Source organism: Podarcis gaigeae (genome assembly GCF_964106915.1).
Source record: "Podarcis gaigeae genome assembly, chromosome: 1".
Taxonomy (NCBI): Eukaryota; Metazoa; Chordata; class Lepidosauria; order Squamata; family Lacertidae; genus Podarcis; species Podarcis gaigeae.
In genome coordinates this window covers 120,973,325-120,997,826 of record NC_139678.1, presented here as the reverse complement: position 1 = coordinate 120,997,826, position 24,502 = coordinate 120,973,325, and the positions used below count along the sequence as shown (strand labels likewise).

The 24,502-nt window shown below is 41.8% G+C and overlaps 2 protein-coding genes across 8 annotated transcripts in view; both read right to left on the bottom strand.

The window, feature by feature from the left end:
* The window catches only part of HECW2 (HECT, C2 and WW domain containing E3 ubiquitin protein ligase 2), a 179,211-nt gene that overhangs the window by 6,763 nt on the left and 147,946 nt on the right, over nt 1-24,502 (bottom strand). For 5 of the 7 annotated variants that reach the window (XM_083703865.1, XM_083703864.1, XM_083703866.1 and 2 more), the window contains 8 exons: nt 20,955-21,075; nt 18,261-18,374; nt 10,003-10,155; nt 8,071-8,169; nt 6,760-6,889; nt 5,034-5,180; nt 3,530-3,644; nt 975-1,060 (listed from right to left, as the gene is read on the bottom strand). In XM_083703865.1, the coding sequence (XP_083559991.1) occupies nt 975-1,060; nt 3,530-3,644; nt 5,034-5,180; nt 6,760-6,889; nt 8,071-8,169; nt 10,003-10,155; nt 18,261-18,374; nt 20,955-21,075 (965 nt within the window). Of the gene's footprint in view, nt 1-974; nt 1,061-3,529; nt 3,645-4,709; nt 4,969-5,033; nt 5,181-6,759; nt 6,890-8,070; nt 8,170-10,002; nt 10,156-18,260; nt 18,375-20,954; nt 21,076-24,502 lie in introns of those variants that run through there. The other 2 variants (XM_083703869.1, XM_083703870.1) reach the window with 2 other exon arrangements.
* STK17B (serine/threonine kinase 17b) overlaps nt 1-24,502 on the bottom strand; it is a 110,225-nt gene that overhangs the window by 66,569 nt on the left and 19,154 nt on the right. The gene's annotated exons all lie outside the window — the stretch shown is intronic.

Here is a 24,502-nt window from a genome sequence, read left to right as displayed (position 1 = left end):
GGCTAAGAGACTTCAAAGAAGTGTGACTGGCCCAAGGTCACCCAGCAGCTGCATGTGGAGGAGCAGAGACGCGAACCCGGTTCACCAGATTACGAGTCTGCTGCTTTTAACCACTACATCACACTGGCACAAGCACACACACACACACACAAACAAAATATATGCAGTTACCAGGGCTGTAGCTAGGGGCGCAGGCAATTGGAGGAGGCGTAAAATCGGCTTAAAAATATGTCCATAAATATAAATATTGATTATTGCCTCGTAAGAAATGGTTTTAAATAGAGAGTGAATTGAATGGGTGGGTAAGAGGGTTGGAGGAGAGGTGGAAAGAAGAGCTAATTTTTAACCACTACACCACACTGGCTCAGTCTCAGAGGAGACTGAGAAGCCTAGTTCACTGTTGGTATAAAACATATGTTAAACAGCCATAGCAGTAGTTGAAGAAGCCTTATTTTTCCCTTATGTTGCTCCAATATGCATTATTCCAGGAGCTCCAGTGAGTTTCCTCATTACTTCCCTTTTCTGGCTTGGGGAATTCTGCTTGATGTTCTCCTCGCAGACATTTCTCTGTTTACATTTAGTCATTCCTTAATCACTTTTCAAAAACCCACAGCTAAGCAGAACACCCAGATGTTTTCTACTAGCAGCAACTCCAGTGAGCAGCATTTGAGGGAGTGAGATTGACCAAAGCTTCTATCCAAGTCACAAATATCACTACACTCCAGCTGTTAAATGCAGGAAATGCCACTGTGAATGCATCACTAATTTGCTGCTTCTGCTGGAACCTGATTATCAAAATTCTAAACCAGAAGACAAAACACCCTAGAACTATAATTTCATTTATTAACCGGGGGGGGGGGGGAATCTAGAGGGAGGTGAGTGAGCTATTAAGCCATGAAATAGTTTTTTTTTTTGTTTCGTTACAGTTGCGTCAACCTAGATTGGACAGTTTGACATAACAATTGATCTCTTACCTGTAATAGCCTGAGTCGCTGTTCATTGTTGAATCTTTCTACAGCAGCCCAGAACCACCGAATTACGATATGATTGTCATGATAACCTGTTTGATGAGAATGAAGAGCAAAGCATTTGGGGTCATTTTACCAGAGAAGAAAAAAAGAAACGTGACATACCGAATATTAATGGGGTTCTAAGTTTAGGCATCAGAAATCAGCCTACATTGGAAAGATGCCTCCTACTACTATCCTAATTCCAACCTCCCAGCCATGGGAAAATCAATATTTTCATGGATTATTAAGGTGGTTTAATCAATTGAGGAAAAACCTACACAAAGCACCAGATGATGACATAGTAGTATTCACTTGGTTTGGGCACAGTTATCGCATTCGTCTCAAAACTGATTATGTCTTCTTATTGTGTTCTCTAGTCTACAAATGCACTGACAATGTTACCAAGTCTGGAAATTCTGAATATACTTGGCAACAGCAAATGGGAAAGGATTGGGCTCCTGCTTCCGAATATTTTTCAGGGGACAAGCATCAGCTTTTACACCTGCTATAGGCACACACATTTTAAACTGGAGTACTATATCTGAAAACATGAAACTTAGAACTTTAGTGGATGTATCTGTAATCCTAGAGTCTGCCGTCCACTTGTTGATGGATTCCCACTCCCATCAACCCTAGCAACTATGGAAAATGGCCAGGGATGATGGGAGTTGTAGTCTAGCAACATCTAGAGAGCCACAGGTTACCAGTTCCTGGCCTTGAAAATAAAGATATTTGAGAAGACTGAAAGGAGATGCTGGTATAAGATGATGACGACGATGATGATGATGATGATGATGATGATGATGATAATAATAATAATAATAATAATAATAATAATAATAATAATAATTTATTATTTATACCCCGCCCATCTGGCTGAGTTTCCCCAGCGACTCTGGGCGGCTTCCAACAAAACATTAAAATACAATAAGCTATTAAACATTAAAAGCTTCCCTAAACAGGGCTGCCTTTAGATGTCTTCTAAAAGTTTGGTAGATATTTTTCTCTTTGACAACTGGTGGGAGGGTGTTCCAAAGGGCGGGTGCCACTACCGAGAAGGCCATCTGCCTGGTTCCCTGTAACTTGGCTTCTCGCAGCGAGGAAACCGCCAGAAGGCCCTAAGCGCTGGATCTCAGTGTCCGGGCAGAACGATGGAGGTGGAGACGCTCCTTCAGGTATACTGGACCGAGGCCATTTAGGGCTTTAAAGATCAGCACCAACACTTTGAACTGTGCATGGTAGATACACCAGATGTGCAGAAGAGGAAAGTCTGGTTGTGAGACAGTACAGGTAAGAAACCTGAATTCCATTAACAAAGGAATAAAGGTGGAAGAATGAAACATATGTCAGTTTTCGTCTCTGAAATTTCAAGGGGGTGGGTCTGCTCTAACAGCGAAGACACATTGGCATACATATGTTTTGCTCATATTCTGGATTCTAGCTGTGTGTGAAATGTGGGATGCTGGGAAGAGCACGAGAAACAATAAATAAATGTAGATGGGGAAAACAGGGGCAAAATGGAAGAATAATGGTGCTGAGAAGCACAAGAGAAGGTAATGAAAAAGCTGTAAACAGCATGGGGCAACACAAATGAAGGTGAAAGCTTTCTGGGATTATGTACCAAAGCAAAGTCATACCAGATCCATTTTTTGAATGGACAGATATATCTGACAACCCATTTTTGCAGGAAATGGTTCAAAGGTTTAATACTTTTTTAAAGTGGCACAGAAGAGGCATTAATGGTGGACGTATTACAAGAAACCGGAAAACGTTTTAAATGTATCTGATATATAATGGAGCAATCCTAAGTACGGAAGCCAGCGTATGGCTTAGCTATAGCAGCACTTTAAATCCTAGCTGTACATATGAATGCATCAACTTTTTAAATAACTTTATTTTCATTTGAGTTCTAAACCAATGTTTGAGTGTTCAGTTGTGCATGCTGACATCTCAGATTATTTCTATCAAGGAGCTGATCCCAATGGTTCCCCCCCGCCCCCCCAAGATACCTTAAATCATTTTCAAAAGTGCCAGGAATGAACTCCAAATGTCAAAACTCAAAAGATATCTGCCACAGAAAATCTGAAGATGGAGGCTTCTCATCTTTCACTGGAGAGCCCTAACCTCTTCCAACTCTTGCCATCTTTACCATCTGTAAGAAATTAACGCTGAGCATACCTTTATATCTCCAGATTAACCTAGTTGGTCTCACCAGCTGCTGCGCTGTTTTGAGTTTTTACCTCTTTTATCAGATGAAATGCCCACCCCATTCCTAAAGCTAAGTGGGGGGAAATCCAAGCTCTCTGAAGTTAAGCTTAAAGTGTGAGCACCAGCTTTCTAAAATTACACTGCAACAGATGAAGGCCTGAAATTAAATTAGAATAGTTTACTGGACTCTTGAAAAAAAAAAAAAAGAACTAACAGCAGCTTTACCTCTCCTGGTTTATACAGACTGTGACCACCCAGCCAGACTAACTGTAATCTAACTATGTACATATGTATATTTTAGTAGGTGTCACCTCCTCTGTATTCGGTGTTATTTCTCCAGTCACTTAAGTCGATTTCTGCTGTGCCAGCAATAACCAGCTCCAATTCTCTTGCATCAAATACAGACACCAGCCTCGCATCAACAACCTAGGAAAGAAAATAAACATAGCCAAATGATATGTGCTGTTGTTTCTTTTGATTTTCTGCCCATTACTGTACAGGAACATAGTAAGTTGCCTTAACAAATCAAGGCATTTGTCCACCAGTACAGTGGTAACTAAAAGGGACGCAGGTGGTGCTGTGGGTTAACCACAGAGCCTAGGACTTGCTGATCAGAAGGTCAGCAGTTCAAATCCCTGTGACGGGGTGAGTTCCCGTTGCTCGGTCCCTGCTCCTGCCAACCTAGCAGTTCGAAGGCATGTCAAAGTGCAAGTAGATAAAAAGGTACCGCTCCGGCGGGAAGGTAAACGGTGTTTCTGTGTGCTTCTCTGGTTCGCCAGAAGTGGCTTAGTCATGCTGACCCGGAAGCTGTACCCCAGCTCCCTCGGCCAATAAAGCGAGACGAGCGCCGCAACCCCAGAGTCGGTCACAACTGGACCTAATGGTCAGGGGTCCCTTTACCTTTACTTACAGTGGTACCTTGGTTCTCGAACTTAATCCGTTCCGCGAGGAACCATTCAAAAACCAAGGCGCGGCTTCTGATTGGCTGCAGGAGCTTCCTGCACTCAAGCGGAAGCCCCGTCAGACGTTCAGCTTCCGAAAAACGTTCGCAAATCAGAACACTTACTTCAGGGTTTGCGGCGTTCAGGAGCTGATTTGTTCGGCAACTAAGCAATTCGAGAACCAAGGTACGACTTCTTTGCCTACTCTGACTGGAAACAGTTCCCCAAGGTTTCAGACAGGAATCTTCCTGAGCCCTATCTGGAGATGCCAGCGGCTGAACCTGGCAGGTCCTTGGTCTCCGAAAGGGTTACTGCTAGCACAAATTGCCACTGACTGCTCGAGATAGATGAAGGTCCTTGCCATGGTAATATCCAGAATCCTTATGAGCTTGTGCTTGGGAATAGGTCATTGGTCACCAACTCCAAGAGGGAGTTGGTGACCAATGACCTATTCCCAAGCACGAATTCTTAAGGATCCTGGACCGAGCTGGCCTCAGAGCAGCTCAAAAGTCTACGTAATAACCCCAGTACAATATTCTAAACATACATTGAAATGCTATGTCCAGACTAAATGATTGGCTCCTCAACTCATGCATTAGTTGCTGACTGCTAGCAGTACGAATAGTGATCATTACATTTCCCAGTTCCTTACAAAAGGTAGCCTTTATTACTTGACTCCGCGGCTTTAATGATGAATTCTGCACATGCAGTAGTACCAATGACAATGCAATGCTTTTCAGGACAATTTAGTCACTTGTGGGAGATACATTAATCATGGCTCGCGAATAATCCTGCTGAATGGTGCAATGCTTCGGGGAACGTAAAACATTGAAAACATAATCAGAATGTGTGTTTTTTTTGGGGGGGGGGTTACCTCGTAAAAGCCACGCACTAGACTCTCTGTTTGCTGCACAACACCTCTCTCAATTCTCCATTTCACCATCCTCTCTATATATTCCTTCTTGTTCTTCTCTGTGACTGGGATGTTGGCACCTCCAGGCTTCAGTTCTCGTTCAGTAATCTTAAAAGGCAAACCACCACCAAAACGTTAGGAAGAAGGATCTGTTGCAAGCTGAGCTTCTTATATTATTCCCCCAGTGGCAGATTCTTATTTGAAGTGGTGAAACCCAGGCAGCTTAAAAAAAGAGGAGCTGAAAACTCCCTCTTGGGCCAGTGGTATCAAGTACAAAGCAGGAACCCCCCAACCCCCCCAAAGAGATATATACAAACAAGCCTTCACATTCTAAAGAGAGATTGAAATGAAGCTTTCTAATATTGACAAACACACTGCAACAAGAAGTCACATGCAACACATGCAAAGAAAAATTCCAAATCACTCCTTCCCATCCTGGCAAGTTAATAGCACAGAGTTGCAAAAGTATTCAATAATAATAATAATAATAATAATAATAATAATAATAATAATAATATTTATACCCCGCCCATCTATGTATACTGATTCATAGCAATACTGCTGTAGGCTGAAGAGGTGCCAAAGAAATGCCTCCACGTGCTCAGAGCTCAACAACACTGTGGCAACTTCTTTGAGCATCCATTAGGCAGGTCAACTCAAATCACCTCCCACGGGAGTGCTGAGTCTGCATTGGCAGCACTGGCAATGACATAGGAAGCTGCCACACAATCCATTTTGCGGGTAGATACTGTGATGTGGAGCCCAGACCATGCATGTCTATTTTTGGCAGCAGCACTTCAACGGTAACATATGAATCAGGCCTCAAGTTGCAAGCTCCTTACCCGGCTTCAAGAATCCCCGGGGAAAATTTGCCCACTGTCTGCTAAGTTTGGGGATTCCTCTACAATGGAGTGGCTCTGCCAGAGTGGTGAAGAGAAAGCCTGGCACCCTCAGTTGCTACCGAGACACCCAATGGACTGAAGTGCAAAGCTGGGCACTCAACTCTTACAAATCTCAATGGTTCTCTGTTGCACTTGCTACCTTTAAATGCTAGAACGACAGCTACTAATTTGGACAAGGAGCAACAGTCAATCTAAATACAGTGGTACCTTGGTACTAGAACAGCTTGGCTCCTGAACAAATTGGCTCCCGAACTCCGCAAACCCGGAAGTGTTCCGGTTTGCTAATGTTTTTTAGAAGCCGAACGTCCGGTGTGGCTTCTGATTGAGTGCAGGAAGCTCCTGCAGCCAATCGGAAGCTGCGCCTTCGAATGGTTTCGGGAGTCGAATGGAAGAGATTAAGTTCGAGAACCAAGGTACCACTGTAAATCTGATTTTAGGCAAATGAATCTGGCCAATTCTGACCTCAGCTGCATCTGTGCAGAGACTTTAGAGTCCAAATAACTTTCATAAAAGAGGAATTGCTCATTTTCACATCTCAAGAAGCTCACAACACTATATAGTATCAGAGTCAGCCTTTTAAAGCTGTGCTGGACCGGTAACTGGTAATACAGAGTTTTGAACATTAACATTAAAAGCTTTTTATTTGAGAGGGAAGGAAACCTGCAGAAACAACAAACCAATGACATTACATCTCAACAAAGGAGATATATAGGAAGAGAATATAGAAATGAAACTAAAAATAAGTTTTTCTATGTAGTTTTCAGAGGAAAAAAAATTGTGCACACCTGTCCAAAGACTTCTTCATTTACAGTGAATGTGAGATCTAGGATATCATGTATATCGTTGTCTTTCATCCACTGCAAACTCTGGTGGAACTCCTCATCAAGGTATTCCAAGTCACTCAGGTCACACAGTCTAACATAAACAAGAATAAATTAGAGGAGTGGAAATGATAGCAGTGGCGGAAAAGGCAGCATGTGAAGAGAAGTTAAGACAGAAAATTCTTACAATACTAGAAAGGGTAAAGAGACACATCCGAAGAACAACCACTTAAGCTCAAAGGAATATAGAAGTACTAATTTATCTTAATAGTAAAAGCAGTTTTTTAATTACTGATGTATATATTTCCCCAAAGTACACATTAAAATCATAAAAGTCCTAAATAACTTATTCATTTGAATCTTTTTATTAAACAAAATAATTTTTGTTTCGTTTTGCACCCATGCTGATTTTAAACAAAATAACAAGTCTGCACACATTTACCTACCTACTCAAAGATATATTGGTCATCACTAGAACCAGAGCCCTCCATGATCGGAGACATCATGCTGACATTAATGCCAGCTTTGCATGTAGCCATAACTACAATTATTTCCCACAAATCAGAACAAAATCCATCTTTCCTCTTTCACTCCCCCCCATGCATCTACTGTAGCAAAGCGAATGACCATACCTACAACTAGGGACCATTTTATACAGTCTAAATTAATTTATTGTTTGCATTCAATTTAATTATTTCTGGAAAAAGAAAGAAGAAATTCTGCTCTATTAATATGTAGTAAGACAACTGCAGGGAGCAAAGTCTTTTCTTTCTACCTTCCAATTGCCTTGTCTGCTCAATATGGTACAGTGGAACCTCAGTTGTTGAACATAATCAGTTCTGGAAAACCATTCAACAACCGAGGCAACAATTGCAAGTCAGCAAATTCCTTTTAATAAATGAAGAAACACGCCCCAGAAGCTGTTCTGACTTCCAAGACGTGTTTGAAAACGGAAGCATTCACTTTTGGGTTGTTGGTGTTCGGGTTCGAATTGTTTGGCTTCCGAAGTGTTTGACAACCGAGGTTCCACTGTAACTGTAAATTCATACCAAGATTATGCACACAAAAATACAAGGTAAGGATTCATGCAAGAAACAAAATATTTCAATAGTCAACTGCATCCATCGAGGTTTACCTCTTGATGATAAAGCATTTGTATGATCTCATTAGCAATCAATATCATTATAGCAAGCCTTAACTGGGCTTGTAATTAGACACCTATTTTGTGGACAAGAAATTGACAGAAGGTTCACCATGAAAAAGACTCATACTCACATTCTGAGGAGAGCTTTATAAAATGGCCGTGTGAAGAAGGCATCTAATAAATACTGGTGTATTAGAGCAAGACCCAGGATTCGACCACTAAACCTGAACCTGCGTAAGAGAAATTAAGAGAGCAGATCGGGCTTATTTTTGTTGTTGAGTGAAGAGCCTTTACAGCACTATCCACTAAAACCCCTTAAATATGCTTATTAAAAAAACATTCAGTTAATACGTGGAATTATTTGGCATCACATTTCCATGTGGTCCTTAGAAATGAACACTTCATTAAGCTTCTTTATGCAATGGTCATCCTTCGAAAAAATTAAGAAATGGCAAGAAATGCAGCCACTGAGGATAGATGGCACATCGATATTTAGGATCAGCCTAAGTTCAGAGCAAGAGGAAAACTCTTAGGAAAAATATTCTGGGGGAAATATCCTTTCTCTTCAATATGTGTCACTCCATGGCTGAAGTAACTTCAACTGGGCAGGCAGGTGCTAGACTTTTCTGGCCAGGCTTTTGGGCCTTTAGCAACTGCAAAAACAGTTTTTTAAAAATGGGGGAGGTGAAGGTTTTTGCAGGCTTGGGGATAGGTCTGGCCCTGGTAAGTGTTGACAACCTTGAGCTAGTTAGACCAATGGTTTGGCTCAGTATTAAGGTGTAGGTGTAGGTGGAAGAAAATCCTTCATCTTCTGGATCTCTGTCCAACATGCAACTTGTCAAAGCAACAGGATCCTTGGAAATTAAAACCTTGAAAAAGCAGTTTCATAGCCCCAGGGATTGGGGAGATATTATAAGACAACAGGAAGACCTGGATGCCAACTGATACATATATGCAGTCCCCTTAAGCCACTATTACTCTGCCTGCAGGGGTCTGATTTACTTATTTATTTACTGTGCAAAAAGCGTAACTCAGGCACCATACACACACACGCACAGTGCTTTTTCTTCTGGGGGTATGCAGACCCCTAAACGTTTTGTTAATCTAATTTTGGCCTCATTGAGGGGCAGTATTTCAATATGAGTAAGAAAATGAGAGTACCCCTAAATTTATTTATTTTTAGGGGAAAAAAACACTGTATATATTTTTAATCATGCGTAAAACAACATAACTCACAACACATCAACCTCTTTGCTTAAAAATATCAGATCACATTCTTATGGCACCCATTGAAATATACCTCAGACTACACAGGCCCCACAATTAAAAACAAAACACAAAACCTAATGCGGAATAGTCCTAAATAGTGTTGGGAATGACACTGTTTCTTCCTGCGTAAGAAAATGGGTCACTCTCTCTGCCCCCTCCCCCAATTCCCTAATCTGTATTCATGGAAAGGGCTCAGCCCAATGAGAGGCAGTAAACACTGATTAAAATCTCTTTCTGGCCGACTTTATTCTGTGTTTAATGCTATTTTTGCATCCGAATTGACAGAGTGGCTTTCTGTTGCAGCTATCAGGCTGTTTGCTTTCTAATACAAATGTGGATCCCCATAGAGCTGGTAAAAGACTAACCAGTCATTTACGAAACCACAACTTTTTATTGATCCCCACACTGAACATGCAAGAAACAAGAGCAATATTTAACACAAGGGGGTGGGGGACATTTGCTAATTTCACTGGTGAATTAAAAAGAATGAAAGTTTTAGAACAGCACCTCAGTCCGATAAGCTGATAAAAGACAAAAGATAAGCCATGATTTCTGGTTGTGCTTGTGTTCTGATGGATTGGGGTTTGTTTTGGGGATCTTTCCCCACACTGAAAGATTTAAATTCAGAAGGTGGCAGAAAACTGGAAATCTAGGAATGCTCTGTCCTGGATTTATGGTCTACGGGGCCCTGTGTACAGCTCTTTCGGGGGACCTTATTCATGCAACTAAATAAACACATGTCAAAATTAGGGCTCTATGGGTAGACATTAATAATAATGTTTCATCATTCTTACCATTCATGGTGATTGTCCACAAAGGCAGACATGGGGCTTATTTGCACAGTGTAAGTATCGTTGGCTGAATATTCAAACAAGCCGTAATATGGGTTGAAGAGTTCTCTTGATACCAGGAAGAAAAACTCCCGTGAAGGTCCACTGTAGTCCAGTCTTTGAAAAACAAAACAAAACAAAATCATTATTATACAAGAATGAACTAAAACACATCTTAAACCTATATTCTCTGTAGGACTACTTCCCATGATACTTTCAGAAAAGAATGTTTTATTTAATTGCCATTTATATTACTTAACATTTTGCTAAGTTTGGTTATTGTTCCTAATTTCCACTTGAGAATTTTGCATTATAGCAGAATTTTACACCTCCCATATAAAGGCAGAGATTGTATAATGTTGTCTATTCGATGGCTGTCCATGCACGGGGCTGGCTCAACTGCACTTCAATTCAGAAGAAAAATAACGCATTGTTCCTAAATTCTATTTTGGACACCTCCAGTTCTTCTAAGAGCTCTGGGCCAGCCATGAAACTCACTGGATGATCATGAGCCAGTCACTCGCTCTCAACCTAACCGACATCACAGGGTTGTTGTAAGGATGAAATGGGAAGAAGAAGAACTAAGCACGTGCTGCCTTGAGCAGATCCAAGCTGGAAATGGAAAATAATAATCGCCACATTGCACCTTTGCACAATGGAACTAATATTGCAATTTCACAATATGTCTTTTCCTTTAAGAATAAACTGACATTATTCTGATGCTGTCGTTTTACTTGACTTATTTCCACCTCCCCTTCCTTCAGGGTTCTGCATTTTGTTAAGGGAGCTACAACTCACTTAGACCCTTTGTTTATCAGGGCCAGTAATCCCGAACTGTCAGAAACATAAGGAAATTCACTTCCCAGATGACAGTTAAGTGGACACACATTGAAGAGATTATCTGACTTAAACAGCAGTGAGCTAAGTTCAGTGTCTTGCCGTTCTTCATGGGCTCATAACCCAAGGAGATTAAAGAAGATACGGTTAATACTCCACAGCAGGTCATGTTCCTCAGATATTTTGCTTCCATGCTTTGTTTTATTGAAACCATCGGTGAGGACCCCAATTCGCATGAGTATGATGTTACAAACAGGATTAAAATATTTACAAAGTTCCAGTTCCACGTTCAGGATGCTCGTTTTTCAGCACCGCTCAAAACCCACAGAAGGAAATTAATACGGAAGATCTTCCCATCTGGCTGGACACGTGCAAAGAAATTCCACCCAGCAACTAGGCAAAAGGATCTCTCATTTCCCTATGGACTTCTGGGAAAGGGTAACGGTCAATATTGAGAACAGTGAAACAGCAGTTCACCACAGTCAGGGCCGGCCCAAGACATTTTGGCACCTAAGGCGAACAGCAAAATGGTGCCCCCTTCCCGCCAGGGAAAAAGGGGTGAATGAAGAGTGGAAACAAGTGGGGGAGAACAATCTACATTGGGATGTGATGCCCCCATGCACCCTGTCGCCTGAGATAGGCACCTGACCATGTGCTCTTCAGTAGTAGAGCACATATGTTGCAAATCAAAAGTCAGATCCAACCCCAGACTTTTACAAGTAGGAGTAAGAAGGCCCCCTTGGCTGAAACCCTGGAGAACCAATGCCAGTCAGGTTAGACAATCCTGAGCTGGATGGACTAACTCAGTTATAAGGGAGCTTCTTACGTTGTTACACTGTCTTCAGTTCCAATAGGATGTTGGCTGCTCTGCTCCCAACTGCTCAGCGTAGGCAAAACAATGAACGTTTGCTCAGCAGAGATCTGAGGCTCTAAGGGAGATAGATGGACTTGCTCTGCTTGGCTACTGGAGATTGAGATGGAGAGCAGAGGGACAGCTGCTGTGAGGACTTGACTTTTGAGTCCATTGAGGGAAAATCACAATCCCCTATATTTTTTTCTTCAAACTTCCTAAGAATAGCTAAGCGCAAGGATGCAGGCCTGGCTGAGGGACATTCCCTATTGGTGAACGATCCTTGGAGCACAGCTCACAGCTATAGGAAGCAGTGTAACACTTTAACAATAAACATAACAATTAATCACACAACACATCTTCGTTATGGAATTGCTCTGCCAGCATAAACCACATTTCAGGATTAGCTTGTCCTCATCAAAATTCAACAACATGTTACTGCGCATTTTTGCAACCAATTTCCCCTCATATTGGTTGTTTTTTTTTTTAACCTTACATTCACTAATACGTGGATTTTCAGGCACATTTTCCCTAAGATATGCACTTTTGTACACATTTCTGGCTGTAGGACTGAATCACAAAATTTGAAGAAATGCTAATTTCAAAGGACAGCTGCATTTTGGTTCACATGCACTTTCAGGAAGTGCAAATTAGGTAGGTTTGAGAACCTAACCAAATTTCTTTTCCATTCACAATCCAAGACAGTTTATTCTGTAAAGCTGGCATGTGATTTTTGAAAGGACTTGATTTGCAGGATTTTCCAACCTAGCATAAATGTGCTTCTTCCACTGAAAGGCACAAAGTGCAGAATATTTTCCATTTAACAACATTCCACGTACAAGCCTGGCTGAATCACAAGTGAATAGCCTTGGACAATGAATTATATATTTTAAATTAAGTTGAATTTTAATGGTTCCTATATATCTATGTATATCTAGATATCTAGATATCTAGATGAATGAAAGGATTCTAGCCTAGAATCTTCCAGACTGTAGCAAAGGAGAGTTTGATGAGAGGGCCCAATCAAATAGGCAATTCCCCATCTCCTGTACTGAAAACAAACAGTATTAAGGAAATCTATACATGTGATTTATTTGAATGTGTAACTCAAGAAAAAATAAGTGAATGGAATATGCATTCACACACTCTTCACTCACTTAGCCTACTTACTAATTGACTTACTAAGCAGGCTTCCTCTTCTGTCCCAGAATGAGATAGTAAATTTGAGATGAAAACCCACAGAAGTTTGTGTTGCACAAGACTAATTTCAGAGAGATGATAGGTATGATAATGAGGCAGGCAAATGTATATCATTTTACAAAACAAAAAACACCAATATCACTAAGTTTGTTGGCGGGTGCAGCAAAAACACCCAAGGCAATTTTCAACAAAAGAAAATTCACACACAAAAAACTCATTTGAAAAATACCATGGTGCTGTGTTCCAATGGCTGCTCTTTAAAAAGAGAGATCCTACCTTATTGTTTTTGCTTTGTTATTTTATATTGCTTTTGATTCAAAGTGCCACTAAGCTCGATAGAAAGATTGCTGTGTCCTGGCTGCCTACATACCTGAAAGCCTGAGAAAACATTAATTCAACTTCAATTAATCATGTTTTTTAAAAAAATATTCCTGTCCTTTGAACAAACCTTTCCAGTCAGAATCAACAAGTTTGCTAACCCTATTACATAGAATGAGCCACCGAGCCAAATTATGGACCGGACCATTCAGACTTCCTACTCATAGCCATTATTCCCACCGGGAGAAAGGTTCGTGCTCACATCTTCTTGCCTAAACCCAAAGCTGTTCTAATGCAAGCAGTTAATTAAGTTTGGTACAGATGTAGCTTACACATGAGGTGCCCTATGACTGGCCCCAAGTCACATGGGTTGCATGATGTCAGTCACCAGGTGACTTATCTGACGATCTTACCTGTGAACGCTAAGCTGCATTCCTGATTGCTGGAATATGAGGCAGCCTTTTTGGCTATCTGGCTAGAATCAAGTGCACCTTTGGAATGCGGACTGATAATTATTCTACATCTGGAACCCTGCTGCCAAATCTTACCACCAGGATTAGGCAGAGTTGCATTTTCTTCGCCTATTTCTAAATGTCTGATTTCACTGTTCTTTCTGACCCTTCTTGCATATGAATTGGTTAAACGTATTGCACTTTTGCCTAGTCGTTTTTTTCAATATACTCTTGTCTAATGCTAACAACAGCCTCTTGTTGTTTGGGTCTTAAAACCGCCAACGACAACGTAATTACAGGGATTACCTTTGGGGGGGGGGCATTTGGAAAGCAGCATTGTGCCAAGCAGAGAGCACACAGACTTACTTTCTGCTTTCTAGGAAGCCAAGTCCAAGAGCTTGCACATGTCTTTCAGGAGGAGGTGTTGCAACACATTTGGAGTGAGACAAAGGAGCAAAAAAGTGCAGGCCGTTTCCTGTTCCTCCACAATACCCAGGTATGCAAAACTGCTCCCAGTTATGGTGAAAGTTCAAGGCACTGCCCTCAAGATTTTGGCATTACAACCCTTCAAGACTGAGCTCCTGCTATCTCTGTTGTACAGGACCAGTTGCTATATCCTGGTTTTCACCCTGCTAATGATTCCACTTTTTACAATTTCTAGAAAATGGAAGCCTTGTATGATTACTGTAGTTTATTCACACCTTCAACAATGCAGCAGGAAAGTGTTAAGCTTCCCTTCATAGCAGAGAAAACCCCCTCCTTGCAAAACAATGAACTTTTGCAAAACAAAAACAAACAAAAAGAACTTCAGATGAACCTTTTTATATTTCCTTGAGAAAAAACTGAATGAGACCTATCCATTCTCACCCATTCTAACTCTCATACATATCTGATTGTTGCATTATTGTCCGGGCATAACTCAAGCTTGGCCTTCTTTATATGAGGTAGAAAAGCAACATGCAAAAGTTTAAATAAATTAATTAAAAATATCAAGCACATGAGCCCCTCCAAACCCCAACCAAGGTACCTCCAGTGATATACTGTATCTGTTGCTTTTTCTGGGGGCAAAACTTTATTTTACAGGTGCATTTGTAGAATTCTGTGGTGTATATATCACTGCTCTTTCAACATCCAGCCAACAAGAAATAGATATGGCTGGCTGGCAATAAATAAAATGTGGTTTTCTTCCACAAATGGATTGAGCCAACAGCACCAACCAAGAGTAACTCTACAAACTGGATTTTCCGATGTCCAAGTGTCAGTTCTGACAGCTTGGAGATAATGAGGCTGCAATCATCTACTCACTCAACTTGATAGTAAGCTCTAATGAACTCAATGGGGCTTACTTCTCAGTAGACGAGGAGAGGGTTTGCACTGTAAAAGTGAGTAATGCTGGCTGGAACCCAAGCAGAAAATACAAACCTTGCCTCTACTACACCTTCAGGACCAGACAGGTTAGCCTGATTCACAATTATTCATTCCACAATTTTGATAGTGAATGAAGGTAGCTTATACTAGAAGTCTGTGTATTAACACCAATGAATGGAAAGAACTTCTCTTGAACTCCCGCACTACAATATTTTAAGGTTGTCTGTGTGTTTTTAAAAAAGGATGCCATTAATCATCATCAGCACAGCAATGCCATTAACATTCCTTCTGTGCTTGGGCAAGATGAGAAATGTTAACCCAGCCTGAAGACATCTCCCGGGTAAGCTTGCAATGGGGCATGTTGAAAGACATGCGGATGCCATTGACATGACACTGCACATTGGGGAGAGTGGCAAAACAGACCTATCACTAGGGTTACCATGTAGAACCTTTGTTCATTGGTGAATTGCCTGCGTACCATATAGGCCAAGACTGTTCTTATAAGACAACCATCTGCATGAGGATTTAATGCTGGACTTCTCTAAACTAGACTTGGTCTCTTTAATAACAAACGTCCCCACAAGTTCTTCTGCTTTATGGAACTACAAACGACCAGGAGTTATAGGGGAATACCCACATGCCTTCTACTTTTTAAGTCTGTTTCAATATGGCTTGGAGGGACCGAATATGTGTTTTGTGCAATTCTCTTAAATGAAAGCATTTTTTACAGGTCAAAAGCATTATGAGGGTATCAACTTACAGTTTTATTCATTTTTTTAAGTTCAGGTTTCTAGCCGTCATGGCTGCCAAATACCTGAAAATTGGGAGAAATATTCAGCGATATTTCTAAAGCTAACAGGGTGTTCAGTGGGATTCCTTCTGTCAGCATGACCAAAATAGCTCCTTGTTCCTCCCCATGACTACCAGAAACAATAATATCTTGTGCAATACAAGGAAATTTAATCTTCGAGTGCGCCTCTTCCGAATTAAGATTTTTATCGCGTGCCCACATGCTTGAGAAGATTGGCCCTATGTCCTGAGGTGCAAAGCAAACCCAAGGTAGCAGTGTCTCCGTCGTCTAACGATGCAATTTTCAGTTTGGTGCCCAGAAGAAATGATGCAAAGGCCCCTCTTCTCAGTATAACCACTTGTACTTATTTGTTGAGGCTAAGCATATTTTGTGTTTCATAAGTTTTATGGTTGAGTTTGATTTTTGTGAGCGGCTTTGAGTGTAGGAGAAGTGGAACAGAAACACTATGATTTGTTTATTTTAAAAAGGGAGAGTAATTTGGTTTGACCTAGCACAATATTTTGATTTTTCAAGTGCACAGTACACATAGCCGGAGTGTTATCTCACTATGAACTTCACAAAGTTTTTATGATGTCTGGATAGAGTACCAAGAGAAAGAAAACTGAGTCGGCCTGCAGCTTGAAAGAAGCTACATATATAGCAGAGGCAGCCAATGTGGTGCCTTCCAGATGCCGTCGGACTACAACTCCCATGAACCCCAGCCAGCCTAGCCAATGGTCATGGATGATGGGGGTTGTAGTCCACCAGCATATTGAGGAACCTGATACAGAGAAACTCATCTCTTACTTTCCTTCCATCTCCTACTTTCCTGAGTTGCAGCATTTGAATTGGCATGGTTTGCTGCCGACACATGAAAACAACCTAATTCTAGCCAGTGCTTTCCTGCAAATAGTTTACATGCCTCCTTGCTGCACTGTTCATTCATTGCAACTCCTTCCGACAGCCAGGTTACTTGTACAATTTAAGAACTGGCACAAGGCTGAAGTAATGCCAAACCAGCAAAACATTTGCACACAACAGCTGCAGGGGCAAATGCTTAACTGTTCCAGCACACAAACGTTATGGCTTCTAGCTTGCTCTCTTTGGGTATGCAGATGGGCAGGGGGACAGATCAGAATGATTCACATTGTGCTGGTGATGGACACACAGGCAAAGGCCTGCCCGCATTTGTTAATGCGTTCCATATCACGTTATGTAAAAACATTCAATCACTGAAAAATGGTTTACTGAATTTATTTATAGCAAGCATTTGTATATCGCCTTCTGGCTTTCAAAAGGGCCCCAAAGGTGGTTCACAATCTTGATACAATATAAAATAAGAATGGGAGGAAGAAAGGGGAGATCGTTCCGTCAAGCAAGCAAAAACACTTACAGTGACATAACATTCATAGCAGCACAACACTGAATTCCTCCCATAAAGTTTAATTTTAAATTTATTAATACAACCACAAGAAGAAGATAGCAGCGTATTCATCATCAGCAATGTTGAAGGGACTATTTAATATGTGCTGGTAGCACTCTCAAACCACTTCCAAAACTTGATTATTAGTATTGTCAATATTAACGATTATTAATATAACTGATGCCATTATTGGTGTGCGGAATTCACATATCCTCAGTGACAAAACATTCTGCATGCATGTTAAGGAAATGAATCATTTGCTACATTACACACACACACACACACACACACCAGCTTGCAAGACCCTGAGATTATATAGGAATGCCTTTCTTTCTCTAAAAGAAGTGCATTTTGAGCAGAAGTAGCAAATTGTGCAAAATAGAAAAAGGAAGGAAGAAAGGGAGGGAGGGAGGAAGGAAGGAAGGAAGGAAGGAGGGAGGGAGAGAAGGAAGGAAGGAAGGAAGGAAGGAAGGAAGGAAGGAAGGAAGGGAATGAACAATGACCCTTTAGTTCTTTTAAGCTTCTGGTCTAACCTCGCCAAATTCTTGAACAGCTCAATAAATTTTATAATGTCAATTTTCTCTCATTCATTGCCTGAAGCATCTACTGCAACGACTGTAGAAAATTCAAACCATGCTGCAGTTTTCTAGATCTCTAGCAAAACTATTTCCAACCCCTCGAAGCAAACTTGGGAGTGCAAAGCAATATGCAGGATGGAGCTCTCCCTGCCAAAAACAGATCTGGAAGGAACTCAACATGTACACAGTTTAATTGATGCTTTGCAAAGGAATTCACATGTCACAAAGCTCGGAGAACTTATTTTCGAACAGCTGTAAGTTCTAGGCTTATGAGAGGCATTTCCTGGCTGTAATCCTTCCTCTTCTCGCTCTAGACCGCAAACAGTAGATGAAATACTTGAGTGCAGCTGCGAAGCGTAGTAGAAAGTACATACTGTATTGGGGGCCACTTCCCTTTTCTACTCACCCTTCCTCTCCGACAAACGTGACATACAGTTTATTTCTTTGCAGGTCCTTTCTTGAATAACCCATAATTTGGTTGAAGGCATCTTCCAGCAAATGGTCTCTCCTGATAATTAATCTGCACAATAAAACAAAATGGAATCAAAGGAGGCCATAATTTGTAGCTTAAATGTTTTTTCCCCTAGTTATATTTAGACTGCCTGGGAAAGTTAGCACTACAAGCCATGTCTTAGGAGCCAATCTAACATTTCTTAGGATTCGTTTAGATAACAGTTTCCTGGGCATTGTGCCAGAGCAATAGGGATGGATACTTCTTCTTTTCCTCCCCTCATAAGGACAACAGGGTGCTTACCTAAAGAAATAAACTGTGTAGGCAATTCAGTTGATGTTGGTCCAGCACCAACATGATTCGGAATAGGCAGAAGCAGCCTGAAAAGTCTGAACTACAGACACTGACGCCAAACGTTTCCAGCACTTACAGTTTGCGATGACCGGGAATGTCTTTAATACACATGATGCAGAAAACCAATGGAATTCTGCCAAAAGGACAAGGTGAGAATGATGGGACCTAAATTCTTGAGTGGCCTCTATTTGGTGGAAGGTGTTTGCCAAAAACAAAAGCTGTTGGATGAAAGATGGTCACTCACCTATGGACATCCCTTGCAAGCTAAAGAACCCCTGGATGGTTAAGTCCAGTCAAAGGCGACTATGGGGTTGTGGTGCTCATCTCGCTTTCAGGCCGAGGGAGCCAGCATTTGTCCACAGACAGTTTTCCAGGTCATGTGGCCAGCAGGACTAAACAGCTTCTGGCGCAACAGAACACCGTGATGGAAACCAGAGTGCAAGGAAACGCCGTTTACCTTCCCACTGCAGCAGTAGCTATTTATCTACTTGCACTGGCATGCTTTCGAACTGCTAGGTAGGCAGGAGCTGGGACAGAGTACGGCAGCTCACTCCATTGCGTGGATTTGAACCGCCGACCATCTGATCAGCAAGCCCGAGAGACTCAGTGGTTTAGACCAGTGCTACCCACGTCCCTTGTATTTTATTTTGTACATCACTCGTATTTTATAGCCAAGGGTCAAACGGGACATGAAATGGCAAAGGGGAGGGAACAGCAGTGTGGACTGCAGTCTCTTGGAGCTGATGTGCATTATATATATTTTTTTAAAAAAACCACTGAGAGATGGTGACACACACCTGCCATGTAATGTCTAATTAAGTCCCAAGTGGGCATTTGAACTTGAGTTTCCAACATCCCAAGGGAAGCGGGTGGCGCTGTGGGTTAAACCACAGAGCCTAGGACTTGCCAATCAGAAGGTCAGCAGTTCAAATCCCCACGATGGGGTGAGCTCCTGTTGCTCGGTCCCTGCTCCTGCCAACCTAGCAGTTCGAAAGCACGTCAAAGTGCAAGTAGATAAATAGGTACCACTCCAGCGGGAAGGTAAACGGCATTTCCGTGCGCTGCTCTGCTTTCGCCAGAAGTGGCTTAGTCATGCTGGCCACATGACCCGGAAGCTGTACGCCAGCTCCCTTGGCCAATGAAGCGAGATGAGTGCTGCAACCCCAGAGTCGGTCACAACTGGACCTAATGGTCAGGGGTCCCTTTACCCTTTACCTTCCAACATCCCAACCCAACATGTTAGCTGACATATCCTGGGAGCTCTTTGCTCTCGATGGCAGCAACTAATACTCGGTGTCACGTTTATTTATTCCATAAATAAATATACATTTTTATTTATTTATTTTTAAAGAAATACACTGCCACACCTAAAAGCAGTTTACAAAACCAAAGTGGTTTAACCCCCCCCCCCCAAAAAAAAACCCATTATGGATTGCCAGGGGGAAACGACAAATCATATGAAAATGAATTGTTATAAATTTGGAGGCGGGACCCCAAAACCTTAGAAATCAATAAATGGTAGGACATCCGATCATTTGGGATGTGAAGGGAGAAATACAAGCTGCAGAGGTTTTCCTGGGCCAGCCTATGCAAAAAGACCTGGTCAAGCTAGGGCCATTAATATACAGGGCCATTGAGGGCCATTGGCAATGCAAGAGAATTGTCCTCCTTCCTTGCCCTGAGGTGTGAACAGAAACTGGGGGTTTGGGGAGTTACCAGGGTAACTGGGTATGAGGTGATAGGAAGAAGGAGGAGGAGGAGGACTGGGATCCATCTTGGGCAGGCAGGCTGAAGGCTGGCTGCACTGCTGTGGGGGACAAATCCCTGTTGAAATAACCATGCTGTAAGATCTGGACTCCCTCCATGCAGACTGAAGGTGTAAATAGGTGATTAAGCCATATTTCTTAAAGCGATGAGAGTCTCTGCCCTGTCTCAGTTCCCCTAAAGGACCACAGATCCTGGGTAAGAGCCCGGAAACCCATGAGCTCTTGTCACTGCTCGGCAGAGAGAGCGGAAGGCACCCAACTTTTGTAACAGTATGTAACAGAACTCGGATGTCCTACTTCTTTCAGAAAAACCACTTGTGGTAGGTTTTGGACTGAGGAAACAGCAAGCTTCAAAAGGTTCAACACACCTCATCCCTCTCCCCTGCCTTCTCAAAACAGCTTTTCTTTAAAAACAAACAAAATACATCAAGCTTGGGGCTCTGCGGCATGCATTAGTGGGAATAAATTGACCATAGCACAGTGTTCTGTTTCTGAAATATGCTCGGCTCTATGTAAGACTTCTACATACTTCAATTTCCCTGGGCCTTGTCCGTATCCTTTAGTCTCCAGCTTCCTGTAGAAATTCCTCAGCTTGGCTTCAAAATCTCTTTTATATGGAGCAGGAGCTCGTGCATTAGCCCGTGTAGTACCTGCAACGAAACCAGAAGAAGCACTAGACCTATTTTATTAAGATCATTGTCACTCACCTTTCTGTCAGAAATGTTCAAGACTGGGAGGAAGACGACAGTGCAGTAACACCACATGCAACATATACAGGGAGTAAAGTTGTAAATTCTAAGTGTGGGGAACAGCAGTAGAATGGTAAGTTTCCTGTATAATTGGCAATGCACAAAACCAGACTCTACACCCCTCATCTGAAGCCCTTCTTCATGTGCCTCCTCCATGTGTGGTCCGGAGGGTGGCAATATGAGAATGGGGCCTTCTCTGCAGTGGCTCCCCGTTTGTGGAATGCTCTCCCCAGGGAGGTTTGCCTGGCGCCTTCATTATATTTTTTAGGTGCCAGGCAAAAGTGTTCCTCTTCAGCCAGGCCTTGGGCTGCTTTATATCCTTTTAAATGTGTCTGTGGGAAGGGGGGTTATTGTTTTGTTTTGGTTTAATGATTTACTTGTGTTTTATCTTGTGAACTGTCATGAAGGGTGGCATATAAATTTAGTAAATATCAATATAATAAATAAACAACAAGCCTGCTGTTGAGGGGATCTTTATTTTTTGCAAAGAAGGCTCGACTAGGTGGGCCTGACCAGATCCAGGACGACGACTCTCAGATCTTTTAGCAACAGTGCATGTTTCAGATTATTTAACACAGATTAGTTATGCCTTAACTGTTAGGAGATCCCTAGTATGAGCTCTTACTTTCCAAATTTGGTATCAGTAGGCCACAGGGGTTCTAGTAAGTATAAAAAAAGGGGGGGAGAAAACCGAAACCAACCTACCCCTCCTAAAGTGTGTGGGTGATTTTAAACCACGAACTGGACTGACACAGAACAAGAAGGGGGAGACTTTGTTTTGCATAAGTGTATTATATGAGCATATGACCATTTTAGTATGACAACTGTGGATTTTCTCTTAACCATCAGGAGAGAAAACGAAAGCTATGCATCCTTAATTGGAAATTTAATTGGCATTTCATAAGTGATGCCTTTGCGCAGCCTGGAGAACACACATTTAAATATACATTTCTGAATGAATTAAGGGTGCATACTACTGAAAACATATGAACATCCGACAATGCATTCACACACAAAGAGGGTAAACCTATACATGTCTACTCAGAAGTAAGTCCACTGAGTGACCGTGTAGGGCTGCAGCCTCCTCCCCCACCCCCAAAAAGGCTGTTCTAAAACATTTAGAAAAAGAGCATGCCTGATTTTTGTTCAAACCAAGATGCAGTAATCTGCTCTAGCCATCTGTGGAAATATCTAAAAGCACAAATTACTTGAATTGCCAGTTGCAACCTCAGAAACCTGCTTTAACTTCTGGTGTAAGATGACTCATAACAAAACACATGCCTAATTTTGAAAGTTAACTTCCAGACTTAGCATCTCTCAAAAGAGAACTATGTGCAGGGGAGACGGGAAACAACATTTAACAAAATGCACTGCATTTCTGTTTACTGTAACTCTTAAGCTAAGCAAGTAAATGAACTACAAGTGTTATCTTTGGGAAAACTTTAGTGAAGCAACTTCCTATTTTACTTCAAAGATTACATGCACCTAAAATGTCAGTATAATATATATCCTGGTTATGTAGGGTACTTAAAAAAAACAAAACACCACAACCCTCTCAACACACTTGCTTCCTGGTTGTCTTAATTTCAATTTCTTTTTATAACTGCTCTGTTCCTTGGATTTCTAAACCTTACAAATACGTTATCAGAACTGAGAAGCTGAAATGGCTACATTCCCAAAATGATACCGCAGCTCTTAATGAATTTCTTTGTGTGTACTAACAACATGATGCAACTTTCAAGTTCATGTGTTTGCGTGGCGGGGGGGGGGGGGAGAGAGTGAGATTTGTTGTGCCTGAGAGGGACAGAGAAAGAACGAAAGTTACAGGATTATAAGATCTGACCTTTAGCAGTAACTCTACTGGCTGTTAATTCCCAAACCAGATCACTATATATAAAAAAAGTATTATCTATTTCTGTTATGGGCGAAAGGAAAGGACACACTGCCGTCACACAGGCATGGGACAGGTGACTGGGAAAAAGCAATGGTAACTTTGGCCTGATAAGAGAGGCCGGTATGCAGTTTTATAGACTGGCAGGAACAGAAAGAGATTCAGGCTGCATCCTTTTGCACAGCGACACGCTTCTGAGCAAGCTTGCACAGGTTTGCATCATTAAGCTTAATCTAGATAGCATTTTTTTTTTTTTTTTACAGAGCTGTAAGTGGTTTGAAGGAGGCATCATTCTGCTCAAGTTACTTGTTTGTTTGCAACGCTCATGTGTGTGTGTGTGGCTGTCACCTCTGGTCAAACAGGTTTTAGAAATGGACATTAAACAAATTAATAAGGAAGGATTTGAAACCATACAAAAACTTGTTTTCCAGAGAAAGAGCAGGGTTAAGTATGTACCTGCAGGAGCATTGCTAGCACTGCTAGGAGGCAAGCCCAACCTTTTGTCTCAGGTGGTGGAATACCTGCCTATCCCTGCCTGCTTTCCAGCCACCCCAACCCCTAGACAAGGATGGAGTGAGTGCCTGCTAAATCCAGTTGTATCCTACCACCAGTGTCCCAGATCCAAGTCTTTGGCTTCTGTGCCTTCGGGGGGGGGGGGCGGAGCATTCCTGGGAGGGAGGCACCCACCCCTCCTCCTCACCCACCCAGTCCCTAGCAGTCAGCAGCTTACAGGCTTTGTAGTTATTGTCCTTATTCAAATCTCATATTTGATTCCCACGCTTTTATCAAAACACAAATGTTGCTTCAAATGCATATACAGTGGTACCTCGGGTCAAGTACTTAATTCATTCCAGAGGTCTGTTCTTAACCTGAAACTGTTCTTAACCTGAATCACCACTTTAGCTAATGGGGCCTCCTGCTGCCGCTGTGCCACTGGAGCACGATTTCTGTTCTCATCCTGAAGCAAAGTTCTTAACCTGAGGTAATATTTCTGGGTTAGCGGAGTCTGTAACCTGAAGTGTATGTAACCCGAGGTACCACTGTACTTTACATTTTGAATACGTTTCATCTACCATTTTGTTGAAATCTAGCACTGGGGATTGCTGCTTACATACAAGTGCCCTAAATACTTTTTAACACGTTCTTATTTTTATTGGTTATTATTCCAGATGTGCACAAGGACTGAGCATGACAACCGACTCTTGAATACATCACCTCACGTTTCATAAAACACCACTAAATTATCCTTTCAGCACATGGCAAGTTCTTATTACAAATCAGTTGTCACCGTCAAGAATTTCCTGGGCAATTAGAGCAATTATTCCATCCGTAAGAGCAACAAAAGAAAGGAAGGTTTACTTTTAAAAAAGAAATATTTATGTAAGCATGCACATGCCTCTTTCTCTCTCACTCTCTCACATGCACTTTGTACGTATG